A 16,617-nucleotide genomic window follows, 5' to 3' on the forward strand; every position below is an offset into this window, starting at 1 on the left:
CCCATCTTTTCTGTTTCCTTGCAGCCCTCACTTCCCACTGTCCATCTCCCGCTTCACCTTCAACCCTTCGTTATGGCCGATCCCCTCGTTTGAACAAAATAGACGCGCCTTATATTTTAAAGACACCATTGAAATACCCTCTGCGCAAATCCGCTTCTACCTGACGTTTGTAAAACCTAATATCACGTTCCCCAGATTCACCATCGTCGCTTGTCCTTCACATACGATATGCGACTCACGTCGCACTCGTAACACGACTTGTTTACTTGGAAAAGCACCTCCCAAAAAGAGAAAAAGAGAAAGGAGAAAAAAAAAAAAAACCGAAAACAAAGACAAATGGCAGCCAGACCTTCGACCGCTCGAAGCGAGATCTCCTCGGCCATATCTGAAGATGGATATAATTCCAGGCCACAATCCGGCGTCACACCGCTTCCTACTTTGCCAAACCCTCCAGCTTCGCAGCATGGATATGCTCATTTAAGAGGCATCGCACAACCTACCAACCGCTCTGTAAAAAGCAATCCTGCACCTCCTTCAAGTACAGCCAGCTCAAGTCGACCACAAAGTCCCGTCAGTCAGACCAGTCGCACACATGTACCCTCGTTGACTGCACAGGGCTTTTTTAAGCCGATGAGCTCTCAGAGACTGCAAGCGCAAAGATTGAGGAGGCCTCTGGGTGCGAGGACCATGCAGCCTCCGGCACCAATTCCAGATGGAGATGCAGATGACGACGCACGAAGTATGGCGTCTAGCAGACAAGGCCCATTTCATGCGATGCCCAGAAGTCATCGTCCAGCACCCTCAATTACGACTGAATACACACAATCAGAAGCGCCCGAGACTGTCGATGCTCCATTTCAAGATTATGCTTCTCAAAATGAGGGAGAAACTCAATTAGTCGGATCCAATGGGCAGAAGTCACATCGGCCTTCCCGGCTTAACATTACGAGCACCCACAAGGCTGGCGATCCGCCTCAGAAATCGCCGCTCTCATTTCGTTCAGGCCTGAGTCTAGCGAGTAAGCATCGTCTGGAACCAGGCCATCAACAACTCTCCTCGAATGCCACTTCGCCACGGTATCCCCCCAATTCCAATGCGGAAGTCGCCATAAAGAGCGCTTTGGGCAAAAACTATGAATATTTTGAGGGGAATACAGTCTTCTGGTGGGGCGGCCGTCTACAGAATGCTCGGGATCGGCCGATCAATGTGGCCACTGGTATATTCTTGATTCTTCCAGCGGTACTCTTTTTTGTTTATTCGTGAGTTCTCCACGTCGGGATTATTTTCCCCCCTTCCCATCGGGCTAATCAAGTTGCAGGGCCCCATGGCTGTGGCATCACGTGTCACCAGCCATTCCAATCGTTTTCGCCTATCTCTTTTTTGTCTGTCTTTCTTCTTTTGTCCATGCTTCCGTTGTTGACCCAGGGGTAAGGCTTGCGTCCACCTTTAAATTAGAATGGTACTGACACATTTTTAGATTTTCCCCCGAAATATTCATCCATTCCCCCCAGAAGATAATAATGACCCCTTGGCCCTGGGACCGCCCACCAACGACTGGGTCATGGTACGACTGGCTACTTCACGAACAGCCGCAATGGACGTACCAGTCAAGTACTGCAAGACTTGCAACATTTGGCGGCCGCCTCGGTGCTACCATTGCCGGGTCTGCGACAATTGTGTTGAAACTCTTGACCACCACTGTGTGTGGATTAATAATTGTGTGGGGAGACGCAACTACCGGTATTTCTTTGCCTTTGTCAGCACAGGGACAATTTTGGGCCTTTTTTTGGCGTTTGCTTCGTTGGGTCAAGTGCTCGCCTACCGTGACCAGAGACATGTTTCATTATCGACCTCCATAAACAGGAATCGTGTGCCTTTCGCCATGTTCATCTATGGATTATTGGCTTTTCCATATCCCTTGTCGTTGTGGGTTTATCACTTGTTGCTGGTCGGCAAGGGAGAGACCACACGAGAGTACCTTGCGTCTCGAAGGTTTCCAAAGGCAGAAAGACATCGGCCCTTCACTCAGGGAAATTTCATTAAGAATTGGATTTCAGTTCTGGCTCGACCGAAGCCTCCGACCTATCTTCGCTTCAAGAAGCAGTACGAAGAGGGCGATCAGCGATTTGGAACGAGGAGGGGGGAGCGGCAGGCCCAATTGGCAGCCGACACACAAAATGGAGGAATGGAGATGAAGCCTGTACAGGGTGCGGCGAAGCCTTTTGAAGGCCCAACTGCTGGAAAGACGTTGCCAAAGAAAGAGGCTAGGTGAATAAATGTTTACAATAGTTGTGGCTTCCTGGAAGCTGAGTGTGTATCAATCGAGAGAAATTACACACCCTTTTCACAGCGGTTTCAAGAAGCCTCCATCATCGTCACTCGTTTCATGATCAAGGAACTTTGATCAGCCGGACGTCAGTGTGGCACGAGTTGCCCGGTGTGAATGCTTTCGTTCACATGGAGAAGGTTGTGGCCCTGTGGGCTGCGATTGGCTGAACCCTTGTTACTGAGAGGACCTTCGATTCAGGACTGTTGATACGTAAGGCTCTATTTAAGGCTTGCGGGCTAGTTTCCCAATCTCGACCCATCATCCATTTGCTTCCCAGCCTCTTGACTTACCACGTTCACATTTGCAATTTCGAAACACGCGTCTCTTCAGCTCTGTATCCATTGGGTACAACACACTCCTTCTTGTTGGAATTTATACACCTTGCTTCCAGTTATTTGACGCGTCGATTCTCCCGAAATATTCCCCCCATAGAGCACGGCCCAGGATCGTCAACATGCCTCTCCGGCAGACCCTTTTGAACTTTTACCGGTTCCGAGGTGCCAATTCCAACCCCAACACTACACAGTCGTCAGAGACATGGCCGACACTGTCGCGAACCGCCAGCTCCACATCCTCAGACAATGACCCTGACACCATTGTGGTATCTACGCAGCCGCGTAGACAACTACCGACCCCCTCGGAGAGTTCCTTCGACGTGTCAGCTCTAGATGGGCACGTAGTTAGCATGAAAGAAGTGTCCAAGGGCCGAGCCAGACGCGTCAGCCGTCGCCTCACAAAGAACGAAAGTCCAGATGGCCCGGTGGAAAACGGGGAGGATGAACATTCAAAGAACAGAACAGTTAGCGGCGAGACTTTAGTCAATTTGGACAACGCAGGCCAATCAATGTTGGTCAAAGAAAGTATTGCTGATTTGGATCTGCCGTGGAATGTGAGCCAAGTGTTGGCAAAGGAAAGCAAAGACGATTTGTTGCATACAAAGAAGAGTAGAGAGGTTTCGGACAATCTTCGAGACGAAGAGGAGCAGCGGCAGCGGGAAGAAAAGGTCGCTGCCAAAAAGGCTAAAATGGCGGAAAATAGTCGGGCCTGGGAAGAAAGACGCAAAGCAGCAGAGAAGCAAGCTACAAGAAGATCCTCTCGCGTTCCAGTCATTGATAAGGCCAGTGAGATTGTGTCCAGCATTGCTAGCAGTGTCCTTGGAAAGAGGAAAGAAAGACCGTCGGAGCCGAGAAGCAGCTCCCGATCCAAAAGTTTGGGTGGTATTGAATCTACGTCCCAATCTCTCCGCCTGCCCAATCCAAAGAAGCGACGGGTCAGTCAGGGCGGTGCGGCCCCCCATGGAGAGCCGGCTCAACCGAAGCCTGTCTCTCGACGACGGGAGAAGAAATGGCTGTCGACAGGGCTTTATGCTGGTCAGCCAAGAGCGTTTGATGGCCGTCCGACTGAGGGGAAGAAGAGACACCAGACGGGAGAAATTTCGGAGCCGCTCAAAGAGAACAAGGTGCTCCCCCTTCCCATGTATGCTGGAGAACGTCTCTTGAAGACGGGCCGAGACTTCAAACTTCCATTCGACGTCTTTTCTCCCCTTCCAGCTGGCCAGCCCAAGCCGGACGAATGGAGAAAGGTCAACAAAAATGTCTTTGTCGGCGACGCCGCGCAGTCATGGCGGGTGTCGAAATTCGAAGAACATTCAAGCTGCATGTGCAAGCCTGAAACTGGCTGTGATCAGAACTGCATGAACCGCTACATGTACTATGAATGTGACGAGCGAAATTGCAATCTCACGCCCGAGCAGTGCGGCAACCGAGCATTCGAAGGCCTCCGCCAACGAGTCAAAAAGGGTGGGAAATACAACGTCGGTGTTGAAGTGATCAAAACGGTCGATCGAGGTTACGGCGTCCGAAGCAATCGCTCCTTTGAGCCCAATCAGATCATTGTCGAGTACACTGGAGAAATCATTACTCAGGAAGAGTGCGAGCGCAGAATGAAGACAATGTATAAAAATAATGAGGTCAGTGATTCCATGAGCGGTCAATGTCTTGACTAACCCTGCATTCAGTGCTATTATCTTATGCTCTTTGATCAGAATATGATTATCGACGCTACTCGCGGATCAATCGCACGGTTTGTCAACCATTCATGCGATCCTAATTGCCGAATGGAGAAGTGGACCGTCAATGACAAGCCTCGAATGGCTCTCTTCGCCGGCGATCGTGGCATCATGACAGGAGAGGAACTCACGTATGACTACAACTTTGACCCATATTCTCAGAAAAATGTACAGGAATGCAGATGTGGTGCGGAGAAGTGTCGTGGAATCTTGGGACCGAGACCAAAAGAGGAGCGAAAACAAAAAAGCCCAGAAGGAGATACGAAAAAGGCGCAGGGCAAATTGGCTGGCGCAAAAAGAAAGATCGCCGATGCCATAGAGGAAGGGGCCAGCCGGATCACCAAGAAGGCCAAGGTCGCTCCAGCGAAGGGAAAGGCCTACAAATCTGGAACCGGCATCCCGGTAAAGGTTCGAAAAATTAAACTTGTGGAGAAAGCGATGTCTCGAAAGACCAGCGTTACCCCATTGGGAGGCCTTGTAAGAAGACCACCGAAGCTCAAACAGTTTGTCGCTGGTGCTAAGAGTAAGACTGTCAAGCGTCGGGTTGTTTCAGCATCATCGACAACGGCATTGATTATGAAAGACTCCCCGAAGGAGTCTGGCAAGCCACTCAGCCGATCATCTAGCTTGCGGGAGAAGGCATCGAGTGTCAAGAGTCGACTTGTGAGAACGGTCAGACGGGGTCAAAGTGAGAAGGGCAGAAGTATCCGCCCGGTGAACAAATGAAGAGGACTCTTAAACGACATGAGAGACGGGAATGCTTTATGGCGCTTGGAGTTCGAATGTTGACGTGTGGACGGGGGGCGGGCTCACGAAATGATGTTTCCTTCAGGGATTCATTCCGACTTACCGAGGTGGAATGGATTCTGGCTGAGAGAAACGTTGCATTGATGCTGTTGAGCGGACTTCTCCTTGGGATCGACTTTGCAGAGGAAAGTCGAGAAGAACATGATACAGTCTGACGACAACGCTCTCATTCCAGTCTTGGAGAACTGCTATATGCCTTCCTTGTCAGACCGTAGCTTTTGATTGCGACGGTTTATGTCCCCCGGCGGCCGCTAGAGCCATCGGGTCGCGTTATATTCTGTTTTACAATCCTCGATTCTATCGTGAGAACGAAGCTTCTTCTATCGACAGCTTCGACACTTTCGCGCCCATCATGGGAAGCATGACGGCCTCTAATAAGTTCTCCTATTTCTCGTCCATCATAGACAAATACAGACCCAAGTTGGAGCCATATGAGGAGCTGTACAAACATTGCCACGCCCATGGCGAACTCCCAACCCAAGAAAAAGACACTGCTGCCTTAATCACCTCACATTTGAAGAAACTGTCTAGCGAATTAGATATTCGAACAGGCATCGGGGGACATGGACAGATCGCCATCCTGAACAATGGACCGGGGAGGACGATCCTCCTCCGGGCCGATATCGACGCTCTTCCAGTGCAGGAGAAAACCGGATTGCCGTACGCAAGCACCAAGACCATGCGCGACACGGACGGAATTATCAAACCGGTCATGCACGCGTGTGGACACGATTTCCATATCACATCACTACTCGCAGCCGTCGAGACGCTCCTGGCGGCGCGATCCACCTGGTCTGGTACGATTGTATTTCTCTTCCAACCAGCAGAGGAACGAGGATGTGGCGCATGCGCAATGGTGAACGATGGGTTGTACGACGAGTCGAAACACGCATGTCCCATTCCGGACGTTGTGCTAGGACAACATGTCTTCCCTCTCCAGGCGGGAAAGACCGCTACGAGGGCCGGGCCGGTCATGTCTGCGGCGGACAGTTTCAAGATTACCATTTACGGAAGTGGCGGGCATGGATCGATGCCGCATCGGACTATTGATCCCGTGGTGATTGCAAGTCACATCGTCGTCAGATTACAGACGATTGTTTCGCGGGAGGTGCCGCCGGATGAGACCGCCGTGGTCACCGTGGGAGCATTACAAGCGGGGAGCACTGAGAATGTCATTTCCGACGAAGCAGTGCTGAAGATCAATATCCGTTCTGTGAGCGTGGAATGGCGCGAACGAATCCTTGCGTCCGTGAAGCGCATCGTCAAGGCCGAATGTCTCGCCGGGAACTGCCCCAGAGAAGCCACCATTGAGCCCACATCTTCCTTCCCCATCACTGTCAATGACGACCAGGTCACGGCCACAATCAATCAATCCTTCTCGGAGTACTTTGGCGACGAGCATGATCCAAATATCAAGAACGTGCTGGGGAGTGAGGACTTTGGCATGCTTGGATCAGCGGTCGAGCGCCCTTATTGCTTCTGGTTCTTTGGAGGGCATGAGAAGACTCAATTTGACGAGATGATGAAGAAGGGCGAGGAGCAAAATATCCCTGTGAACCATAGTCCGTACTTTGCGCCGGTTCTGCAGCCGACGTTGACGACCGGGGTGGATGCGTTGGTTGTAGCTGCGTTGACGTATTTGGGGAAGTGAGAGCAATGGAGAAAAGTAACCAGCCGTAATTTCCCTCTTCCATACCCGCCTCTTATTCCCGATACATCTCGCCTCTTTGCCCATCATCTCAAGTGGAATCCCAACGAGGTTCTCCAATATATAGGAAGACCATTTGTCATCCGGTCGAGGGTAAGCGGACCACCCCAGCAACCGGCATCTCTCTTTCTCCACAGCGGAGAATCGCCGAACGAGCACGACATTCATCTCCAGTCCCAGTTCACGTTGCTCATGGAGGATTATGTCAAACACGGTATAACAGACTCCCTTCAATGGCATCCATCGCTCCATCTAATTCATGAGAATTACGCACAAGGCCAGCCAGAGACTCTCTGCCACAATCAACATCATATCACGTCCTGCTCCTGTACCTCCCTACGTTCCAAATCCCAACCATCAACCAAAATCTATATCAAGACCCACCATGTCTGAACCCATCAAACTCGCCATCCTTGACGACTACGCCGGCATCGCCCTGCCTCACTTCCAACCTCTAACGACCTTTTCTAAAATCGAAATCCACACATTCCCTGAGACCCTCAACGCACGCATCCCCTCGGATCACGATGCGCTGGTGGCACGTCTAAAACCATTCACCATCATCTCGTCGATGCGGGAGCGGACACAATTCCCCCGTTCACTTCTCTCTCAGCTTCCCCACTTAAAGGTCCTATTGACGACGGGAAACAGGAATGCGGCCATTGACGTGGCCGCGTGTAAAGACCAGGCCATCACCGTGGTCGGGACGGGCCCCAAACCCAACGCCGTCAAGGGTTACGACGCCACTAACGAAGTGGCTTGGTCCCTGATCCTGGGGTTAGCCAAGGACCTCGCAACCGGTGACCATTTGCTCAAGACGAGACCGGACGTATGGCAGACGACACTCGCCTCGTCGTTGGCGGGGAAGACGCTGGGCCTTTTGGGTCTTGGACGGCTAGGCACCCAATGCGCCGTCACGGGGATCCTGGGCTTCGGCATGCGCGTGCTCGCGTGGTCGAGCAGCCTGACGCAGGAAAAAGCCGATGTTGCGGCTGCGTCGCGCGGACTACCCGCTGGCTCGTTCCAGGTGACGTCGTCGAAGGCAGAACTGTTTGCACAAGCCGACGTGCTCTCCGTACATTACGTGCTTTCGGACCGGTCGAGGGGGATTGTCGGCGCGCCGGATCTGGCGGGCATGAAGCCGTCTGCGTTTCTAGTCAACACGTCACGTGGACCGCTGATTGATGAGGCGGCATTGTTGAGTGCGTTGGAAACGGGCGCGATCCGCGGGGTGGGGCTGGATGTGTTTGACACTGAGCCCTTGCCTGCAGAGAGTCCGTGGCGGAGGGATGGGTACTGGGGCGTCGAGGGCCGGGGAAGAGTCCTGTTGAGCCCGCACATGGGCTATGCCGAGGACGAGACGATGCACGCGTGGTACGAGCAGCAGGTAGAAGCGGTACGGGCGTGGTTGGACGGGAGGGAGATCCCGGGTGTGATTCGGTGAGTTCGGCGAATGAGCGAGTGAGTGAGCCGGATGAAGACCATGGTGGAATCAGGATTGAATTCTCTATTCCGTTCTGTTCGGAGGCAGAAGCCATGAGCATTCTATTTCAACTGTATGCTATAGTGTATGATTGAACTGATCCCAGGATCCCAAGTGTCCCACGCTCAGATGCAACAAACACCAACAGGGGTCCCCGTATGCTTCTCTATTTGAAATCATCTTGACTTCAAACATCCGTCCCGCCCGCCGGTCTATGGCTATTGTGGCCAGAACAGAAATCAGATTATAAGCTATCATCATTCTTGATCTGAACCTTGATGGCTCCGCTCTTGGGATCACTTGCGGTCTTAAACGCCTCGATCGCGTCGCTAATGTTGAATCGGTGGGTGACCAACTTATCCAGCTTGATCACACCGTTTTCCACCAGCCGGATGGCCTTGGGCCAGGTATTGCTGTATCGATATTGATATTGGAGATCGATCTCCTGTGTGCTGAGTCTCATGAAGGGTACTTTCATCTCATTCTTGCCCACTCCGATGACGAACACTTTGCCGCCAAACTTGACACTCCAGATGGCGCTCGCCACGCTGGATTCCACGCCGGTGCATTCCATGGCGACGCGGGGTCGAATGCCTCCCATTGCCGCAATGAATCCATCTGCGCATTCTTCGGCGGATTTGTCCATGGGTACTTGATATGTTGAGACACCAGGGACAAGAGACTGGGCGAATTTCAATCGGCCGGCGTCGATGTCGACGATGAGGAGAGGACAAGCACCAGCTGCTTCACAGCATAAGAGTGTGACTAAACCGATGGGCCCGGCGCCGCATATCAGGACCGGATCACCGAGTCTGATACCGGAGCGATCCATACCGGCAAGTGCTACCGAGAGTGGCTCCAGCAGACTCCCATTTTCATAACTCATGTCCCCAATCTTGTGGCACCATACTGCAGGGTGTTTGACGTATCGTCTTAACAGCCCATCGATCGGGGGAGTACTGAGGAATTCGACACTTTCACATCCATTGTATCTTCCAGTCAAGCAGGGTTCGCATTTAAAGCAGGGAATATGGGGCTCGATGGCTACTCGATCTCCCGGTTTTAATGAGGCGACCGAGGGATGGACGGAGAGAACAACGCCTGCAGATTCATGACCGAGGATATGGTCGCCGGTGACAATCATGGGACCTATACATCCTGCGTGCCAGAAATGAACATCGGAGCCACATATGCCAGTGGACTTTACGCCCACATAGACTTCTCCCTCTTTCAGACCTTTTCCTGCCTGCACATCGGAGAGGGACGGCGACGTTTCGGCGATCCAAAGGTCATGTTTGGGGTTGGTGAATACGCCGATATTGGACTTGGTGAGATCGGATTCACCGGTGGTAGGAATGGTGCCAATGGTGGCCGTGGTGGTCATGGTGGAAGTAGACATGACCGAAGAATTGACGGAGGCGAAGAAAATACCGGCGCGGATATATTGCTTTCCTGGCGATGTATTTTCTCCGGTGGGGGGAGCAGACGGAACGAAAGAGATATATACGACTGAAACGGACACGAAAGATGGAAGATGATTAACTCGGAAGATAGGCGATGGGTGATGCCGGGTATGAAATAGGAATCCGCAGGTAATGTATCTCTGGTACTCTATAGACGTATGTTCCTGCATTATTCGGTATATATTGAGAAGACATGCCTGTTACCCCACTATTTACCCTTGCTGTGGGGCGTTTTCTTCGGCAATTTTCAGTGACCGCCGCGAGATTCCCTCTTTCGGACTGCCATCGCTGACTTAACGGATTATCTCTCCGCCCATTCCCTTACCATCGACATTTTACCCGTTTCGGCCCATCTCCCTCCGTCGAGATTCCATTCCACTAGGCTAACTTGGTTTGTTCTCTCTGTCCGCATAGAGCCGGAGTACGTCTTCGTTTTGGTTCGTGGCTGCTGGGCGAAGTTGATACACCACGGTGATTGATAAGGGGTGGTCTCGGACCTGATTATTGGGTCTCTTGCTGCCCATCATCGAGATTCCCAATAACAGGAGATGACCCAAAGGTGTTACAACAGCCGAGGAAGTGAAGGTAAGACATAACAAGATCAAGGTCAAATGCCTTCCTCCAAAGGCCAGCCTCGTGTGGCTGTTTGTACTAGGTTCTCTTTTGGACAGCTGATGGAGGCGTCATTGATCATTGTTCAAAAGGCTCCAGTAATAATCATTGAGTTTGGCGCGCAGAGAACCGCACAGAGAATGGCCATTTGAAATAATCTTCTGGTCGGCATGTTTATTTCCCGTCGAAATAGTTCCACGGAAAGCTACCACGATCACCTCGTTCGTGTGATCGACAGCAACGAAGCCTGTGGTATCATATTAATCGTCTTACGGCGGAAGAACAACCGGTAAAAATTACCTTTGAAATGTCCGAACAAGTTCTACACCGGCTGTTTCAACAAGGGGCAAGCTCCGGGACGGAACAGGGAATTGTACCAGTATACGTTGCTTGTGTGTTCTTTAAGCAAAATGTTACCACTGCATACCGCGAGCAGAAGGTGAATTCGTCAACGAGCGCCTGTAGAACCGCTGCCTCTCATCAGTCGAGCAGATCTTAGGTGTTGAAAGTGGGCAGACCCCTTTCCTTTGAGTGGAGCGGCGTTCATACACGCAAATAAGGAAGGGGTGTGGCCCGGCCAGCTGATGACCGACCACATTCTGTCTTGGTATTGGAAAATTAAACACTGCAAAACGACTGACAAGAAATCCGCGACAAAGGCAGCGATTGACTATTGGTGAAAGACTGGGGGATGGATATACCAGAGGTGGTGGCCTAGTCCTTTTATAACAAGATTTTCGACAATCTCCAGGCGTAAACGCCCTCTTTCCTCGCATCCATTGTCATGGTTGTCTCGACAGATGAACGTATATTGGCGAATCCATGTCGGCAATCAACGTTCTCTCATTGAATCCGAGAACGAGGGATGACCTGGCCTATATTGGCAAGCCTGAGAGCCTGTTGTGGATGTCCGAGATGTCGCGCTTGACGGTTGATCAAATGTCATTCCGGCACTCTGTTGAATCAAACATGACAGTAAGTACACGACCAGGCTCAATTATCGCTTGACTAGTGACGCCGTTCTCTCCGAGCCCTGACGAGGCTGTCTGACTTTCAGGGGCATTTGAGCGGAGATTATCGACCCCCATACTCTTCATTGTCGGCTTTTGATTCTCCCGAACTTCAATAGCCGACCGCTCAGGCTCTGGGTGTCTTGTCCTGTGGTTCACATGGCGCCGGCGTCTTCGCCGTGAATTACTGGTTTGGTGATTCAGTATCAGAGGAATTTTGATATGAGAGGGTGACTATCGACCGATTCAAATGAGAACTAGAACCACTGTTCTGCCACAGCTCTTTCTTCGTCGTTCGGTTTTGGGAACAAAGTCATCTCTAAAAATCCCAACCAGCCCACTGTTTCGCAGTTATCTAAGATGGAGGCCCTGGTCAAGATGTTCTCTCTGGCCGGCAAAACAGCCGTGGTCACTGGGGGCACAAGGGGTATTGGTGCCGCCATGGCTATTGCGCTGGCAGAAGCTGGTGCAGATATCATCCTCATTCAGGTAGGGAACCGTCAAACAAACCTCTGCGAAGGATATCCATGAATCAACGCGAAGACTACTGTGCTGATCACCAAAGTTAACAGAGAGACGAAAGCAACAAGAAGACATACACCCAGATCCAAGAATTGGGACGGAAAGCCACAATTGTCACAGCAGATCTTTCAGATCAATCGTCGGTTGAGAATGTCATTCCGAAGCTCGTCAAAGCCGGCCACGACATGCATATTCTGTTGACTAGCGCAGGCATTCAGAAGAGACATCCAGCACACCAATTCCCACTGGAAGACTGGAACTCGGTATTACAAGTCAACCTAACCACGGTATTCACGCTATGTCGCGACTTTGGTGCCTATCTCTTATCAAAACCTCCGCCAGCCTCAGGATCACGAGGAAGTATTATCAACGTTGCTTCTCTTCTCACGTTCCAGGGCGGAATCACGGTTCCAGCATATGCGGCGTCAAAGGGTGGTGTGGCACAATTGACCAAGGCACTAAGTAACGAGTGGTCCAGCAAGGGTATTCAGGTCAACGCAATTGCGCCTGGCTACATCGATACGGACATGAATGAGGCGTTGATCGCGAATGAGACGAGGGCGAGGCAAATTCTAGAGAGAATTCCCGCAGGCCGATGGGGCAAGCCAGAAGATTTCAAGGGCGCAGTCGTGTATCTCGCAAGCAAAGCGAGCGCCTACGTCAGTGGAGAGGTGTTGACAGTTGACGGAGGATGGATGGGCCGGTGAGAGGGTGATCTATTTTCCATTCGGTTAGCAGAAAGCACGAGATTTATTTACTAGATGATTAGAAGGGTCGATACCATTCGGACCAAAGAACTTCCCAAGTAGCGGTCGTTAGCTCTGAACAAGTGGCACGTGATCTGAAGCCTGCAGTTCCAGGCGCCGGTAGCGGAAGCCTAGCCAAGTGGGGCCCCGAAATCTTAACTATTAGCGCTGCTTGAGTAAGAGGACGATAGGCAAGGTTATAGCTAATTGTTCCCTAGAAATTAGTTAAAGGTAAAGCCTATTGACCCTATAACGATAGGCTGCCGATAGCCACGTGATACAGCTTCCTGCTTACGAAAGTTACCCTGGTCGAGTGTATATGGGAAAAAGAAGGGGGGAGCACATGGAGAATAGGAAGGAGACAGTTAGCAACAACAGCAATTGACAACTGGGCATGAGTGTTCCCAGCCCACCTTTGGTGTATCTCGACGTTTTTACCTACCTACTTCGTATGGAAGAGTCTACTTATCTACCTTTGAAGTGATCCTTAGACACACGCTCTTACTTCGACCTGTTGTGTGGTGTGTCAGTTGTTGGTTCGAGTCGAGAGAGATGCTGGTTTGACAGCCCCCATATCACCCCCTCCGAAATAGTAGTTGCTGGTGGGAAAAAAGCCCGGATGCGGTTTCGAGCCTTGGAAAGAGGTAGGGGCGACGATGTCCTTAAAAACCCACTGCTCCTCACCTTTGTGCGCAAAGAAAATTCCGGATCGAGGATTGTAATCACCGGCAAAGATGGTCTTGGTAGCAAGTCCGTGCAACGTAGAGACAGAGATATCAGTAGAAAGAGAAACACAATTGCAATGAAGAACTCGATTCGAGATACCCCCTAGGTTATAAGAGTCTTTCTCATGAACGTCAATTGGATGTTTCTTCCATATGGATTCGCTCTTGCGTTGATAGATCTTCGGACGAAGGTTCCGGGACAAGGCCACACATGGAAGAGATGTCCTTCAAGGTTCGGAGTGGGATTGATGTTGCAAACAAAGCGTATATGGACAAAAGAGCAGATGAATCGGAAGAATGATTCGGCAAAAGACTGAGATCCGCCAATATTTGCTTGGAAATAAGAGCTCGGTTGTACGGGCTAAAAATCCTGTCAGATTTCTGTCGGGAAAACAGCGACCAAGTGCATACCGGTTGCAGAACTATGTCTTATCGAAATATTCGACAGATTGGTCGGCGAGGCCTTGCATTTCCAAAGTATGGCTCCAGATATCTTCAACATTTCCCATGGAAGAAATCCTCGTCGGCCGTTTCCCCCCTCAACGAACGTGGTCGATCATCTGCAATATGGAATGAAATGACTGTCGATGATGAAGCTGCGTGTGCATAGGTGGAAGGAGTCGTAAAGTGGAGACGATGTACCCGCCGTTTAAGTTAGAGATGGAGACCATAGTCAGAAGTACACATGAACCTCGAAAGACGAAGCTCGCAAGCTTCGAGTTCTGTTTGCCGTCTCATGAAGGTCTCTTCGAATCAGGGCAGATATCTCGAGATCTTTTTATGTGCAAAGTAGATTGGTCGTGTTTTATGCCTACTTTGGAATCTCTTCTCCGCGCGATTCGGTCCCCTTTGGCTTGCAATCGCAGTCCATCTATTTGCACATGAGTCAGCGGAGAAAGATGAGAAGATGCTGGATACACACCGATGACGGCCTTGTGCTCGCCTTTTCAAGTTCTCGAGCTTTTTTATCATTTTGCTCAGTCGATCACTGCTTTCTCCGCACATTCCACTGATAACCTTTCTTGTGACAAATTTACGTGACTCTCCCGCCTTTGTCTCAGGAGCACTAGCTGCTCGAAGCATCCGGAGCCACAGCTTTTCGGGTGTGTTATCGAGGGGAGAAGCAGGTAAGCTGTTGGTCCTGGATGCAATCGTAGCTCATGCAGAGCAGGTCGGTCGACGTAACGTCGGTGAACCTCGACTTGCATCTGACCTTCTCACAGGTGATGCTGATAACATTCGTTTCGCCGGGAAAATCTTGCCCTGAGGAGAGTGGCCAGCCGGCGACCGGCAACGAATGGAGCTTGATAGCAAACAAGCCAATCGCGTTTGGGACTCGTGCATTCTTGCGAACATGGGAAACCAGTCAGATCATGAGCATGAATGACATGGACAAAGGCAGACAAAGTTGAAAGAATCTTGGCTTGGCCTGCAGGGTATTGTGTTGATGCTGAGATTGGAGTGCAAAGTTGATCATGAGTTTCAGCATGCACTTGGGGAACACTGGACAAGCCGAGGCAAACACGGAGCAGCTATAAGGACCTGGATCCAGAAGACATCATGGAACGCAAAGAGCATCCAACTATGACTGCTTTGGTATGGATGATCGGAAGGCCGCTCATGACCAGAACTCCATCAACGTCCATTCAGCCTTGCCGCTCGAGCCTCAGCTTCTTTTCGCTCTTCCACACCTTTCAGGAAGTCCATCCTGTTGAGATAGCCCTCCTTGGCCTTTGCGTGTGTATCCAGCTCTTCCTTCAGGCCTTCAGTATCAACATGAACAGCCCAGTCCATCTTGCTCTTCTCAACGACATTAAGTTTGGGCCCTTTGAAGCTAGCCCCGCGTACATTTTTAAGTGCCCAAGATGCTTTGAACGCGTCCAGGTTGCTGAAGTTAGGATCAAAGCGTGAGATTTTGCGTAAAGGTCTGTGCACTACCTTGCCTCCCGGTGCGGAAGTCTCAGATTTAGACTGTTGCTGGGATAGCCAAAGCTGAGCTTCGGCGGAAGACTTGAGGACCGTTTTCTCCTCGACGTGAACCTCACCCGCGAACTTGTATGTTCGTTTGATTGTGATTGTTTCTTCGGCATCGGTCGCCGGAACATTCTCTTTACTCACATCGCCACTGATCAACGTGGAACCTGGCGTCCCTTTTGGCGGTCCCTTTTGGTCGATAGTATCGCCTTCTAAACGTGGCGGAGGCAGCGGGCCTGGTCGATTCATCTCTTCCCATATTTTGTCCACGTCAACTGTGCTGCCCTTAATCGATGCCAATTTACTCCGCCTTCGTTCATCCTTTTCTCTGACACGCATAGCACGGGTGCGTGCTCGCCATCTCTCCGATTCATTCCCGCTGTCATCTAGTTCTTCAAATCCCGGCTTCTTTTGTTTCCGGTGTGTCTTTTTCTGCTCATTTATCGTGGCCTCGTCCCCAGAATCTAGTTCAACGATTTTCTCTTCTTGCGCTTTCTCGACTTTCCGTCTCTTTAGAGGGCGATGAGAGACATTTTCACCCTTTTGGTCCTCTTCGTCGGATGAGGAAGTGGCATCTTCGGCACCAGAGTCATCTTCTTGAAAATCACTGTCGGCCTCTTCGTCATAGTCGTCTTCCATTTCCACGTCCGGATCCTGAACACTAACCATGGCTACTAGTACGGGTTTGACGCTTGCCGAGCAAAGGAGGGGGAGGGAGGAAGAGTATGCGGCAGTTAGGAGGTGTGTCAGTCAGTCGCACCCGCCGAATGTGCAGAGGAGAACGGTAGTATTACCAATGTCAACAGACAAAGACTTCGAATGCAATGCCTCGCTAAACGATGTCTGAACAAGCGAGAGGTCTTCCCGAAGGAGTAATTTAGGCGAAACCATCGGTCTTGGCTCGCCTTTCTCACTGCCGTAATTCTGGTCCTTTTTTTTCTTGTGCCCAGCAAGCCCAGAGGACATCGACAGATGCTCCATGCCTGGGGTCAGTCCAATCCCTATGATGGAAATTGCTCACTTTGAGTGAGATCGACATTGCCTTGTTGCTCAGCGGACGGCTGCTCACATTGCGCGCCACGCTGGAACCATGAGCGCTGTAATGCGGCTTTCCGGCTTGGGACGACTTACTGCGCTGCCTCATGAACGTCATGACCCCATCCCAAGAGC

At 51.1% G+C, this 16,617-nt stretch overlaps 7 protein-coding genes across 7 annotated transcripts; 5 read left to right on the forward strand and 2 right to left on the reverse strand.

The window, feature by feature from the left end:
- Positions 1–336: 336 nt before the first annotated feature.
- Z518_01911 (uncharacterized protein) lies at positions 337–2,272 on the forward strand (the record flags this gene model as incomplete). Its single annotated transcript, XM_013418940.1, has 3 exons — positions 337–1,259; positions 1,319–1,427; positions 1,478–2,272. The coding sequence occupies 3 exons, from the start codon at positions 337–339 to the stop codon at positions 2,270–2,272; spliced, it is 1,827 nt and encodes a 608-aa protein (XP_013274394.1).
- A 511-nt stretch (positions 2,273–2,783) lies between these two features.
- Z518_01912 (uncharacterized protein) lies at positions 2,784–5,123 on the forward strand (the record flags this gene model as incomplete). Its single annotated transcript, XM_013418941.1, has 2 exons — positions 2,784–4,298; positions 4,347–5,123. The coding sequence occupies 2 exons, from the start codon at positions 2,784–2,786 to the stop codon at positions 5,121–5,123; spliced, it is 2,292 nt and encodes a 763-aa protein (XP_013274395.1).
- A 433-nt stretch (positions 5,124–5,556) lies between these two features.
- Z518_01913 (uncharacterized protein) lies at positions 5,557–6,855 on the forward strand (the record flags this gene model as incomplete). Its single annotated transcript, XM_013418942.1, has 1 exon — positions 5,557–6,855. The coding sequence occupies one exon, from the start codon at positions 5,557–5,559 to the stop codon at positions 6,853–6,855; it is 1,299 nt and encodes a 432-aa protein (XP_013274396.1).
- A 442-nt stretch (positions 6,856–7,297) lies between these two features.
- Z518_01914 (uncharacterized protein) lies at positions 7,298–8,356 on the forward strand (the record flags this gene model as incomplete). Its single annotated transcript, XM_013418943.1, has 1 exon — positions 7,298–8,356. The coding sequence occupies one exon, from the start codon at positions 7,298–7,300 to the stop codon at positions 8,354–8,356; it is 1,059 nt and encodes a 352-aa protein (XP_013274397.1).
- Positions 8,357–8,639: 283 nt separating this feature from the next.
- Positions 8,640–9,779, reverse strand: Z518_01915 (L-arabinitol 4-dehydrogenase; the record flags this gene model as incomplete). The annotated part of the gene is made up of 1 exon (XM_013418944.1): positions 8,640–9,779. The coding sequence occupies one exon, from the start codon at positions 9,777–9,779 to the stop codon at positions 8,640–8,642; it is 1,140 nt and encodes a 379-aa protein (XP_013274398.1).
- Positions 9,780–11,840: 2,061 nt separating this feature from the next.
- Z518_01916 (2-deoxy-D-gluconate 3-dehydrogenase) lies at positions 11,841–12,709 on the forward strand (the record flags this gene model as incomplete). The annotated part of the gene is made up of 2 exons (XM_013418945.1): positions 11,841–11,969; positions 12,053–12,709. The coding sequence occupies 2 exons, from the start codon at positions 11,841–11,843 to the stop codon at positions 12,707–12,709; spliced, it is 786 nt and encodes a 261-aa protein (XP_013274399.1).
- Positions 12,710–15,108: 2,399 nt separating this feature from the next.
- Positions 15,109–16,116, reverse strand: Z518_01917 (uncharacterized protein; the record flags this gene model as incomplete). The annotated part of the gene is made up of 1 exon (XM_013418946.1): positions 15,109–16,116. The coding sequence occupies one exon, from the start codon at positions 16,114–16,116 to the stop codon at positions 15,109–15,111; it is 1,008 nt and encodes a 335-aa protein (XP_013274400.1).
- Positions 16,117–16,617: the final 501 nt, after the last annotated feature.

The sequence above is a fragment of the Rhinocladiella mackenziei genome (genome assembly GCF_000835555.1).
Source record: "Rhinocladiella mackenziei CBS 650.93 unplaced genomic scaffold supercont1.2, whole genome shotgun sequence".
NCBI classification, from domain to species: domain Eukaryota; kingdom Fungi; phylum Ascomycota; class Eurotiomycetes; order Chaetothyriales; family Herpotrichiellaceae; genus Rhinocladiella; species Rhinocladiella mackenziei.